The sequence below is a fragment of the Convolutriloba macropyga genome, chromosome 2, assembly GCF_964194025.1.
Source record: "Convolutriloba macropyga chromosome 2, txConMacr16.3, whole genome shotgun sequence".
NCBI classification, from domain to species: Eukaryota; Metazoa; Xenacoelomorpha; order Acoela; family Convolutidae; genus Convolutriloba; species Convolutriloba macropyga.
Window position 1 is genome coordinate 16,136,003 of NC_134469.1, and position 13,324 is coordinate 16,149,326.

The following is a 13,324-nucleotide window of genomic DNA, read 5'->3' on the forward strand; positions in this document are numbered from 1 at the left end:
TAATTGCTTTGGTTTGCTTATATATTGCTTTTATTGCAGATTTCGTAAAATTATCTACACCAATTCTTTCGACAAAAGCGAATATATAATCCCTATCTACTTTGTCAAAAGTTTTCGAGAAGTCTAGATTTACGATACATTTACTGTTATTCAATTGTTTGTGAGCTTTGTGTACCTTAATCAGTGCGATATTAATTTGTCGGTTGTTTAGGTAGGCATGTTGATGTTGACCAACTACGTCTTCAAGGTTTTTGATTAGCCTGTTAGCTAAAATATGCGACAGAATTTTTAAGTCAGTGTTCAGCAGGCTTATGGGTCTGAACTCGTCTACTGTTTTGGGGTTTTCGGTTTTTGGAAGGAGTTTCAATATTGCAATTTGTTGGTTGTCTGGAAGTCTATTGGTGTTCACTACATTGTTGAAAACTTTTTTCAATATGGGAGCCATTTATCGTTTAAATACTTTATAAAAGTTCGCAGTAATACCGTCTGATCCTGGTGAACTATCTGCGTTTAGTTTGTCGATTGCTTTCTTCACTTCGTCTAAGCTGATTTTGTTTTCTGTTGTCATATCAGTTTCTTGCCCCTGCAGTTGATCAAGCAAGCTTTCAAAGGACAATTTCTTTTTACTTTTATACAGTTTTGAGAAATAATTTTCAAATATTTTAATGATCTCTTCTTGATTACTTGTTACACGGTCACCAACTTTCAATGATGTAATACTATTTGTGTTATTTTTAGTTCTCGACCATGATTTGAGATCTCTGGCATCACCAATTTCACAGGATTGCATCAATTTTTTAAAGTGTTTAAAGCTCAGTCGTTGTTTGTTGTTCTCGTGCTCGTTGATTTGGGATAGTGTTGCATTGTATCGATTTAAAATGGTTTGGTCTGATTTACCTTGCTGAATTTTTTCTCTTAGTTCCTTTTCTTCACGTAAGCTGCCTTTCATCTTTGAGCTTATCACTCGAGATTTGTTTATCGCTAAAGCTCGGCACACATCTCGTATATGGCACATCAACTCTTCATACGTGTTCTCAATCGGACAAAGATTACCAAATTGTTTCAGTTCTTCTCTGATATAACTTTTATTTTCTACTAAAACAATGTCATTCATTTTCCAAAAGCTCTGACCACGTTCTTTTTCTTCAACTTTGTTGCTTAGCTCCAAAAGCATGTGATCTGAGAGGTTATTTCTATGTATTTTCATGATACTGTAATTGAGATCATTAGTAAAAAGTAATCTATGCGCGAGAAAGATGATGTTCTCTTATCATAATGTGTGAAGTCTTGGACGTCTAGTTCGACTGCTATATCAAGAAGGAGCGCTTTCTCGATGACCGGCTTTAGTTTAGCGAATCGCTTTATTCTGTCATCTTCACTTCTCAGAGCATTTGAGGTGTTTCTTGGATTATGGCTAAATGCTTTGAAATCTCCCGTTAAAACTACGAATCGTCCAGGTTCAATTTTAGTGAGACTTGTGCTTAATTGTTTGAGCTTTGATGTGTAATTGTTCGGATTTAATTAAGTATTGATTAAGACAAGGTTTAAATTTGGAAACATTGTTGCTGAATGATCTCTTGATTGCAATCTTTGTTCGTTGGTATTGATTTCTTCGCTCCAAACTGTTATTAAACCACCACTACAGTTTATTGCCGGCACTAAATGGTAGCTCAATTTGTATTGTTCAAGAATTGCTTCATGTGAGCGAGGTAGAGTGAGAATTTTCGTTTCTTGAACACATAGGAAAAAAAGGTCCCTCGAGCTAGTTGGTAACACTTTTCAATTATTGAGAAGAACTTTTTCGGGCTCTTAATGCCACAAGAATTCAAGCTGAAAATTTTATGCTCAATCATTTGCGATTGTTATTCAACTCGTTTTTCTTTTTACGCCATTCATTGTTCAGAAAATGTCTTGATATTTCAGTGTTCTGTTGCTTTCGTTGATGGTTTTGAGTTTGTTCGTTGACTGTCCTGTATTGTTTCAAAACAACTCCTTTAAGAGGCTCAACGTTTGATGAATTTAGTCTGTTTGGAGAGTTTGATTTCATAATGTTGTTGCTTTGTTTTTCAGTTGAAATTTGGTTGGACAAAGATTCAATTTGTTCTGTGGTTTTTGTGCTTTCTGTTGCTTTGGTACACATTTCAGTGCTTTCTGTTGATCCGCTACAAATTTCTTCTACAAACGTTTCTTGAATTTCTTCTTCGTCTATAGTTAGATTGCCAAAAGAGTCTTGATCGAGCATTTCTTGTTCCTGGGCGTTGTCAGGATTTGTTTCTTGTGTTTTCAGATGGGTGTTTTTCTGTTCTGTGCTTACATTTTGACGGTTTTGCCTTTCAACTTTATGCATTTCCTTTCGCCATAGAAAGCACCAGTCTTAATGGTGTCCAATATATTGGCGGCTTTTTTCTTCGCAAAAACTACAGCTATGGAGCGCGGGGAACATGGAATTTGATTTCTAGGCCATTCCAGTCTTTAAAATCGGCAATTTTGCTCTCATAGGACCATTTTCTTAGCTTTTCCTCTTCGTTAGCATTATGGACAGTAACACTTAAAGTTGCATATCCGTCGAAAATAAAGTCCCCATCAATATTTACTTTCATGCGATTGATTGTCGGGTTGTGCTCTATTCCCTCTGGGAGTTCGATCAATTTAAGAGTTTCGGTATCCGAACAAACGTAAATAAGATTTACAAATTTAATGTTGTATCTTCTGGGGCATAAATTTCTTTCTTTGTTGAGGATATGCTTGCCCATTGGAAATACAGTTTTGCCCAGCAAATTGAGGCCTCGCGATCTTATCGAGTGATATTGCGTTCTAACAGTTGGAGGGGAAGTAACGGTCAGTGTGTGCAGCGTTTTTTCTCTTATCTGCGCGAATGTTCTGCTAATGGTTATTTGAGATCGTACTTCTTGTGGGAACTCTTTCAGAATCGATTTAGCACACTGAATGTAAGCTTCGTTCAAAGATCCTGTGTTTGCAAGCATCGATTTAGTAAAAGGAGGGATAATTTGCATGATTTGAAAGTCATTAGAAGCTGTTACTTTTGAAAGGCCGTTTTGGATCGCAGTGGAATACATGTTTCGATTTTCGCTCGCGGTTGGGGCTATTATTGAAGGGAAAGTGTTCTCCCCCATTGGGGAAAACAGCTTAAAAACTTGTAAACGATTGAAAGGGAGATCTCTAACTTAAAAAACTTAAAAAGCTAGAGCTGATGAGGCCTGTATTTAAAAGAACTTTTAAAGAGCGAAGGCTAAGAGCAAAAAGGTAAGAGAAAAAGGTAAGAGAAAAGTCAGGATTTTAAAACTTAAGCAACTTTTACTGAAAAATCTTTTTAAAAAAGACTCACTCCCAAAGGACGTTCCTACACAAAGTGGAGTTCTTGCTTGTGGCTTTCCTATCACGCTTTAAGGTACTGATCCGAAAGTGACATTAATAGCGTTTTAAACAACAATCGTCTCCTGGTTAAAGTCAAAATTTTAAAGAAACTTATCCAGTTCTAAGCAATTTTGAGTTATTTTCAATCCATCCGATTCTATTGAAAAAAAAACTTGTGAAATGATTAAACTGATTTATTTCAGTATAGTTTGGCATATTAGATATTAAATTAGGCTTAAATCTAGCTTTGAGAACTTTTGGATATTTGTGTATGAATTGCATAAATTATACTAGCTATGTACATTTTTGTACACAAAATTGTGCGTGTAGTATGTATTTATAGTGGTGAATATAGTAGTGGATAAAACAAGGGATTCAACAAACAGTAAAATTTGGCCCGATTCGACATGCGCGATTAGCGTTAGGAGAAAGGGACAAATTTTACTGGTGGTTGAATCCCTTGTTTTATCCACTACTGCAAAATCTGTCTTTGTCGTAAAGATTTTCAATAGTTTGGACAATAACGAAAGCCTAGGAAGCCTAGATGTAGCATCGGGCAATTAAAAATACAAAAATTTCGACAATGCACCTTGGAAAAGGTGCTGCTGGTCTTTTCCTGAGTGTGGGCGGAGATCCGTCTGCAACACATACTGCTACGTAACCAGCAACAAAAGTCAAAGAAAAAAGGACACCTACTCGGATGCAATATCTTACATCCGCGCGAAGATAAGCTTCGTACTAGTACCCTGCACAATTATCTGTCTTAGAGGCTGCTGTGGTTCTAAACGGGAACAGCTTTATAATACTTCTTGTGTTGTTGTTGGGGTTTTGTGACTTTACACCTGATTGGTGTCGTTCTAGTTTAAAAATTTGACGCGGATAGAGCCTAGCATCTTGCTCTAAGTTTAAAATTCAATACTATTCTGTAATTCAATGCTATTCTTGTTTGATTTCTGTTGCACTGTTATTAACTTGAATCGATCGAATGTCATATTCATGGGGCCCAATTCGTAGATAAGCTCGTTTGTGGATCAACCCCCCCCCCCCTGTTTTTTGGGTGTGAAATAAAAACGGGATGTATTCTGTTTCACTCCCCCCCCCGTGTTTTTTATGACCCCAGTTACAAATTATATGTTGTTATATAGCACGTTTTTATGCTCACTAAGCTGGGGGCCGAAACAAAATAGATCCTAAAAACATAAGAAAAATGATCTTTTCCGTTTGTGCCGCCCTCCCCCAGCTTAGTGGGTGCATATCATTAGGACCACCCCCCAAATCCAGACACACGTGTCATAATTTTAAATTGTGATTTACTATGTAATAGCACGTGCTCTGTGACTGAGGGCGTATAACGTACGATCCGAAAATTAAAGAGAACAAAAATTGTTTCACTCTGGTTTGGGTTGAAATTTTTGTCATTTTTTAAAATGGGTTAGAAAAGTTCTTTTGTTTCCGCAGCAAATAGAGTCAGCTCGTTTCCAATAATAATCTCAAATCGAGTTGTTGCTAACTCTCCTATCGCTCAATTATATCGTGAATAATGGTTTTCGTTCATCGTATGCTTTAATTTTGTGCAACGTGTTTGGTGTCTGGATTGTTTTATTCGAAAAATACCGTGTTCGTTTTCTGCGTGTTAGTTAAGAAATCTAAATCAAAAGTCTTGGCTCTTTCCCATTATAGCCCCCATGAAAATATAGCGCCCATTATGGTACAATTACCATGATTGGGGGGCTATAGGTTATCTGAACACTAAAATGGGGGTGGGGGGGCTATAATGGGAAAGACCCAAAGTTTTATTCGAAAACTACCGTGTTAGCTTTCTGCGTGTTAGTTAAGAAATCTAGTTTAAGAATGTAAACTCGAAATAAGTAATTAATTCGATGCCGGCTGCGGTTTTTCTTAATGCCATTTTATTCTTGAGGAATTGTTTGTCGGACAGTTCTATTTTTTCGTCCTCAAAAAGTGTATAAACAGGTAAAGCTCGAATGGTATTCAGTGGCTGAGCAGCCATATTAGAGCCTTAATAGTCTTGAAGTATGCAACCCAACCAAAAGATTGATGCGGCCAAAAACTGAAGCGTGCTGTAACCCAAGAGACTTCGAATCTCTGAGGCCTAATCCACTACTACTCTTATGCGACTCATTGAATCTGTTATGAGACATAAATTTGTGGTGTGAACGGCGGTTATTGGAATTTGACCCCTACCCACCCTCCTTCAATCACCCCGTCTCTATTAGTCACCTCCCCTTCTCTCGACCCCTCTTCGCCACTTCCCTCATCCACCCTTCTCCACTTGCCGACTTAGAACCCACCCCTGCTCCACTCTGTGTTTTTTTAAGTAGGGTCTCAACAATATTTCGCGGGTAAAAATATTTACTTTCATTCCTATCTGTTTTCATTTTTTACTTTTTGGGGTTGACAAAATTTCGAATTAACATGTACCAGAATATTTTTTGAATTTCAAAAGTCAAATTTTTGTATTTGAACTAGTACTTCAATGTCAATTCCCTCCCCCGATATTCATCGCGCGTATTTAATTGCGGTTTCAGCTTTTTGATGTAGATCGCTTCTATCGTCATTAGATTTTCAACCCCGTGACATGCATCAAGAATCTCCCATTTTACGTTATGCATTGTACCACAACATTCAACAAGGTGTTGTCCAACAGGGGAATCCTTCTTTTGATGCTCTAGAATTCTAGTGGTAACATGTCGGCTGGTTTGGCCAACATAGATGGAACTGCGTCCATTACATGTAACTTTATATACCGCATGGGATTTCAGATTCTCATCAAAAGGTGATTTTAGGGTGGGCAAGCAAGTTCTTAGCTTTCTTGTTAAAATGATTTGAATATCACAATTTTTTCAGTCTACTTGCAAAATTTTGAGTGATTTCCTCTGTATTGAACAAAAAACCTAGGTTCAGGCTCCGTATTGTTAAGACTTTTAACTTTTTTAAGATGGTGTTCATTTTGGGGTGGTATTGCTGTGACCTTTTCCTTCGTGACTATTTTATCTAACGTCTCATTAACAAAACTGGAGGACCACTCCGTTGGGTATTGACTTTCAATCCAGAACTCTTGATTTTTCTTAAGAGCTACATCAAAAGATTGCCAGTCACTGGTCGCATTAAGAATCCTATGCACAGTCACGTGAATCAAATTTCTCTTATGTTGTAACGGTGAACAGCTACGGAAATTTAGGATTTAGGAAAAACTAATGACGATAGAAGCGATCTACATCAAAAAGCTGAACCGGCAATTAAATGCGCGCGTTGAATATCGCGGGAGGGAATTGGCATTGAAGTACTAGTTCAAATACAAAAATTTGAGTTTTGAAATTCAAAAAATATTCTGTTACATGTCAATTCGAAATTTTTTCAACCCCAAAAAGTAAAAAATAAAAACAGATAGGAATGAAAGTAAAAATTTCTTTTCAGGAATAGAAAGCATTATACCCGGAATTTTCATAAAATCTGGAATATAAAATGAATTGATTTTAGTGTAATATGTGTAAATAAAATGTTGTAAATGTGATTTTAACTGTAAATAATTTCAAAATTGCGATGTTATTTTAACTCATTTCTTAGAATTATAGTCAAAGACAAGTTTATATACTTTGTAAATGTTTTCATTTAATTTTTAGAAAAGGTAGTGTTGAACGCTTAAGGCAAAACTAAAACTTGGAAATGTGGCTTAAAGACAAAGCGCGAGCTTTTAAGTTTAAAAGAAGCTGCTGGCAGGAAGCATTGTTGGCTTTTGTCCTGGTTGAAAAATTGTTTACCTCTTTTTGTGCATAAATTACTCTAAGAAACTCAGGGATGGCAAACTCTTCTCAATTTATTTGTTTTAGCTCAAGAAAGGAGGCGAAGGAGAATAAATATCGGGCCTATGGTTTTGTTTTCAGCGACTAACCGCTGACCATGAAGTTCTATGATTGATTGTTGGCTCCCTGTTGATAACAGATTCCACGTTAAGAATAATCGTGACAAAATACTTCAGAGTCCATGTAGGCATCTTTATTAAACGGAAACGATTCGAAAATTAAAGAGAACAAAAATTGTTTCACTCTGGTTTGGGTTGAAGTTTTTGTCATTTTTTAAAATGGGTTAGAAAAGTTCTTTTGTTTCCGCAGCAAATAGAGTCAGCTCGTTTCCAATAATTGTCTAATTATCTCAAATCGAGTTGTTGCTAACTCTCCTATCGCTCAATTATATCGTGAATAATGGTTTTCGTTCATCGTATGCTTTAATTTTGTGCAACGTGTTTGGTGTCTGGATTGTTGTATTCGAAAAATACCGTGTTCGTTTTCTGCGTGTTAGTTAAGAAATCTAAATTAAAAGTCTTAGTTCTTTCCCATTATAGCCCCCCCCATGAAAATATTGCCCCCTATAGGCTATAGGTTATCTGACCACTAAGCTGGGGGGTGGGGGCTATAATGGAAAAGACCTAAAGTTTTATTCGAAAAATACTGTGTTAGTTTTCTGCGTCTTAGTTAAGAAATCTAAATTAAGAATATAAACTTTAAATAAGTAATTAATTCGGTGCCGGCTGCGGTCTTTCTTAATGCCATTTTTTTCTTGACGAATTTTTCGTCGGACAGTTCTAACTTTTCGTCCTCAAAAAGTGTATAAACAGGTAAAGCTCGAAGGGTATTCAGTGGCTGAGCAGCCATATTAGAGCCTTACTAGTCTTGAAGTATGCAACCCACCCAAAAGATTGATGCGGCCAAAAACTGAATCGTGCTGTAAGCCAAGAGACTTCGAATCTCTGAGGCCTAATCCACTACTACTCTTATGCGACTCATTGAATCTGTTATGAGACATAAATTTATGGTGTGAAAGGCGGTTATTAGCATTTGACCCCTACCTACCCTCCTTCAATCACCCCGTCTCTATTAATCACCTCCCCTTCCCTAGACCCCTCCTCGCCACTTCCCTCATCCACCCTTCTCCACTTGCCGAATTAGAACCCACCCCTGCCCCACTCTGTGTGATTGTTAAGTAGGGTGTCAACAATATTTCGCGGGCATTGTCCGACACTCTGCCGGCTATCTTCCAAATTGTTAATTTTTTAAATTTCGCTGTAACATATTAGAGACCAACCCAGCATCACCACTTTGGCGCCTCCAATCATATTGCACTTACAAATGTATAGAAAAGGTAGTGTTGAAAGCCTAAGGCAAAACTAAAACTTGGAGAATGTGGCTTAAAGACAAAGCGCGAGCTTTTAAGTTTAAAAGAAGCTGCTGGCAGGAAGCATTGTTGGCTTTTGTCCTGGTTGAAAAATTGTTTACCTCTTTTTGTGCGCATAAATTATTCTAAGAAACTCAGGGATGGCAAACTCTTCTCAATTTATTTGTTTTAGCTCAAGAAAGGAGGCGAAGGAGATTAAATATCGGGCCTATGGTTTTGTTTTCAGCGACTAACCGCTGACCATGAAGTTCTATGATTGATTGTTGGCTCCCTGTTGATAAGATTCCACGTTAAGAGTAATCGTGACAAAATAGTTCAGAGTTCATGTACGCATCATTATTAATAAGCAGCAGTATGCGTAAATTTTCTTACGCCAATCGAATAACTTATGTTAACGGATCATCAAAAGTCAACACATTTAGGCAATTGTAAAAACATTTGAGGTTTGAATATTTGTTTTACTTCAAAACTGCTTGCCAGTGCTGAAGAGATCTTGAGAAAAACATATAAAAAGTAGAACGTGAGCCAAACTGGTGTGATGAAAAGTAATCAAAATCTGGCTGGAATCGCTCTATTATTAAATTAAAACTGAGCAAAAGATTTAGTCATGTACAAAGCTTATTTTAGCTTGCGCTTCATACAGCGTAATTCATTCATGATAGTAAAAGTAGTACTGGTTCATAACGAATACTGATGTATTTACTTTTGATTGAGTTGAATTTCTATTTTTGAGAATGTGAATTATCTATTTCCTGTGATACACCGACCAACTCGTTGTAATGGAGCGTAATACATTAAGTTCCCCCACCCTCGAAGACATTTCGGGAATCTCCAAAAGCGCATTTTCACCTCAGATAAAACATGACTCAGAGCTGTCTTCCTTCACAACTGGGAAAACTGTGGGAAGTGAAAATGACGAGGTGGAGAGAATATCGAGAAACATGGCGGAGTTGGAGCAGCTCCGAGGAGATTTATCTTTGTCGTCAATTGGAACGGCGGCAGCTAGACGTCCACAGACTGCCAGACGGAAGAAGGACTCGTTGCTCAAAATTGAGAAGCCCAACTTGTCAGCTTTGAGTAATGGCAACGGAGCTATTACACCCAGGTAAACAAGTAAAATATATAGAGGCAAAATATCGAGAATGTCGTTGCCAGATGCGCTTTAATACAGTATCAGTTACATTTTTCTTAAGCTAGATTGAAAACATCATTTCTATCGAAACAGATATAATGGAAATTAATAGAGACAAGTTTAAGCAATAATTTTTTGCATATTTTTTTGTGAGAATTGGAATCACTTGATTTATATCTTATGCCACTCTCGAGCAACGTATTTTTCAGTTGAAGTTATGTTTTCATTTTCTTGCTGCTCAATTTATATAACGGTTTTGTGCAAAGATAGTTTATCAAATTGAGAAATTTGCGCCTTGTTGTCATTATTTTCTCGATTTGTTTTTGTTGACTTATCCATACCAGTTTTGTAATCATAACTTGATTTGAACTGAGATTAAGTTTTAATCTGAAGAATAATTTACTTAGCCTCTAATCATCATAATTTATCATAAAAGAAAATACCCTTGCAGCAAGTGCAGAGCTGTAGACATGCACGGTTATTACATCCTTCCCTGGCATGGTCGAGGTGACACAGTTTTTGGTCCTTCAAAACCAAGTGCAATCAGCATGTATTTTGCCAACCTGTTTCCAAGCAGATTTGTTTGCCTGAGAACAAATCCCAACCAGGAGACATTTCCCCAGTAATAATGTTTACTGGTAGTCCTTCACTTTACGTTAGATTAGTTGCTCTCTGCAAAGCCGTCTTCCCTCAGATGAGCAAGGAAATGGTTTCGCGCTAACAGTGGACTTGGAAAAAACAGTTATCTCAACACTGCAGTGTTATCGGCGTTCAGTTTATTGCATTAATTCTGTAACTTTTCGGCGCATTCGTTGATGTGGTTCACAACACCCTGAAACAAAAACGAGTAGCTCTACCGAGACACTGCTGATGCTTTCAACCAGATAGCCTGTCGACATTTTTGTTCCGGCCACTTTAGTGGGGGGAGGAATTATATACTCAAATGGGTTTTTTTTGTTCAGTCAATTTTCGCAGATCGATATAATCATCGTAGAGAGTTGTGAGTGGTATCATTAGAAAGCCCATACAGCGTAGAATATGAAATTAAAAAGATTTTTTAAATATCAGTTATTGCAGGGAGTTTTAATTTCTGTGAACATTCGGCCGAGTTACGTTGCTTTCGTTTATGTTCCGTAATTTTTGTTCCGATTTTCGTGAATTTTGCTAAAATATGTAAAAATTGTTAACGGTAGTGTTATTGGTTTTTTCTTAAAAGATAGAGGAGGTTTGTTGAATTGTTTTATTCCATTTTTTCGGCTAGAATTTAAAATTCAAAGTTCAAGACTTTTTTTCGTAAAAAATGGGACCATATATGATTTTTTAGCCAACTTCTGTAAATTTGCTGAAAGTAGACACCTACAAACTGTGGACATATTCTTTGTAAGCTCCATGAGAGAGCTAGTTGTACTCCCGCTGGCTTTGAGAGTCTGCTGGAATTAATAATTTTGCCAGTTTTTTGCAAATTTAAACTGGATAATTATACAAAGTGCATTACTTTTGATATACCGAAAGATTTCGTTTAGAAATTGATCTATTACGCAACCATTTGAACAATTTACAGATACAATATACAAAAAATTGAGGCCAAACGAACATATATTGTTGCTTCAGCTCATAATTTTTATGGCTTTGACCAAATGTTTTCCTAAAATATTCTGAACTTTGTTTTGCATTGGTTTATTATAATTTTTGTACTCCAATGACTTAGGCTGCCCAATGAAAGATGCAATCAGTCTTTTTAGGAGGTATGAGTGAACCTAAACAGTGCTTTCAGTTGTTATCTAAGGACTCTTATGACTTAAGAATGAAGACATTTGTTTAAAGAAAATGAAGATGAGTATTTGAACTTCTCCACTGTTTGATCTGATTTCTATATTTCTGTCGTAGTCTCTGTAAAACAGACCAAAACCCATTTTTTGTGAGTTTTCAGTTAATGTAACGATTTTATATTTAACTGAGGGTTTCTTGGTTTTGATTCTACGAGTTTTCAAGTATTTTTTTTATCTTGAGCATAATTGCGCATTTATAGGTTCATTTTGTTTCGTTGTCCAATTATCATATTAATGGCAGGTGAAATCGAAGAAACATATGGTTAGAAATATTCACAGCATTGAGAAATGGCGCTGCTGAATGTGTTATTTGGTTTTGTTGAATAGTTCATGCTTTTATGGGCTGAGACAGTTCTCTCGCAAAATTTTGTCGTTTTCTTCATTTGTGCCTGTTTTTGTTTCGTTGTTGTTTGACATATATCTGATAATGATGGTCTCAATTGTTTCTCCAAGATTTTTAATTCGACCTTTTTTCTAAAGATTTTAGTTTAATGACTTTCAAATGTTTTTTTTTAAAACAAAATGAACGATTTTTTCAACTCTTTTTGCTGTTTTTTGCAGTAAGCAGTGTCAACTGCTTTTGTTGATTCAAATATAATTTTCTATTATGCTTATAGGTTTTCATTGATGGCTCTTGACCATTTAATTTCCTAAATTTTCGAGTTTTCGATACTGTTCAAGTTTTGTGTTTTTTGTTGTCATTTCTGCGTAGTCCTTTTATAAGCAAGAAACGTTGATGTTTAGATGAAGCGAATAATGATTCACATTTCTGGTAGATGTCACTTATAATTATAGTGCCTTCAATACTGTGGTGTTGTAAAGTTGTTTGAAATTTTGGCTTCTACCTGTATTTGTTATTTTGTAGTCTTTTGATTTTGTCTCCATAACAAATCATTTTTCGGTCGATTTGTATCTTAGTCTCTCTAAAGACAGGTCAAAGCGCGTTTCCAGTTAGCTATAATTTAATCTTTATAACGGTTTTAATTTCAACCATTTGTTTCTCGGCTTTTTTGCAACGACATTTTATAAATTGTTTGTCTATTTTGTATATTTATACATTTCATAGGATTTTTCTTTTTTAAATTATTACATTAATGGTAGTTCCCCTTGGCTTTGCAGCAATTGAGCATGTTTTGATGTTCTTAGTGACAAACTTTGGTTTCAGTGGCTTCACTGCCATTTTAGCGCAAGTTTAATTGAACTTTTTAACGTTGCCGGTATTTTTCCGTTACTTTGTAGTCGTATGGCGTACGACAGGTCTCATTTGCATGGATAATGACAGGTCTCATTTGCTTCCTCTGGAGTTATAAAAAACCATTTTAGTGATTGCAGTTAATATCTAATGATTTTAATTGTTATCGAAAATGGAATTCGCCCCTTGCTCTTTTTTGTCGACGTGCTACCCAGTCGTATTGAGGTTAGGTCCCAAATCTTTTCTAATGAAGTATAGCTCAATTTGTTTTTTATAGGTTTTGTCTGATGCGAAATTGAGTTTGTTATTATTTTTCATCGTAAAATAGACATCGAGTTTTGTCATAATTAATGTTTATATGATTTTTGTGATGGTCTTTTCTAGTAGTCCTATTAACAACAAGTTTCGTCGGCCCTCTATTTTGGCATTGTATTCTACTTCTTTTCCATTTACGATTAAATATGATAAATTTCATGTATGAATTACAACTGTTAGATTCAAAACAAACTTTCAAATAATTCACGTCAAAGTTTTAGCTAATTTGCTAAGATTCTCGCAAACATGCGTAAAAGGTGCTACAAAATTCTTTTTATCTGTCGGCGT

At 36.1% G+C, this 13,324-nt stretch overlaps 1 protein-coding gene across 2 annotated transcripts in view; it reads left to right on the top strand.

Moving 5' to 3' along the window:
* Positions 1-9,143: 9,143 nt before the first annotated feature.
* LOC142357261 (nesprin-1-like) overlaps positions 9,144-13,324 on the top strand; it is a 278,227-nt gene continuing 274,046 nt past the window's right edge. For both annotated transcript variants that reach the window (XM_075408914.1, XM_075408920.1), the window contains exon 1: positions 9,144-9,673. In XM_075408914.1, the coding sequence (XP_075265029.1) occupies positions 9,348-9,673 (326 nt within the window). In that variant the 5' untranslated portion in view covers positions 9,144-9,347. The remainder of the gene's footprint in view (positions 9,674-13,324) is intronic.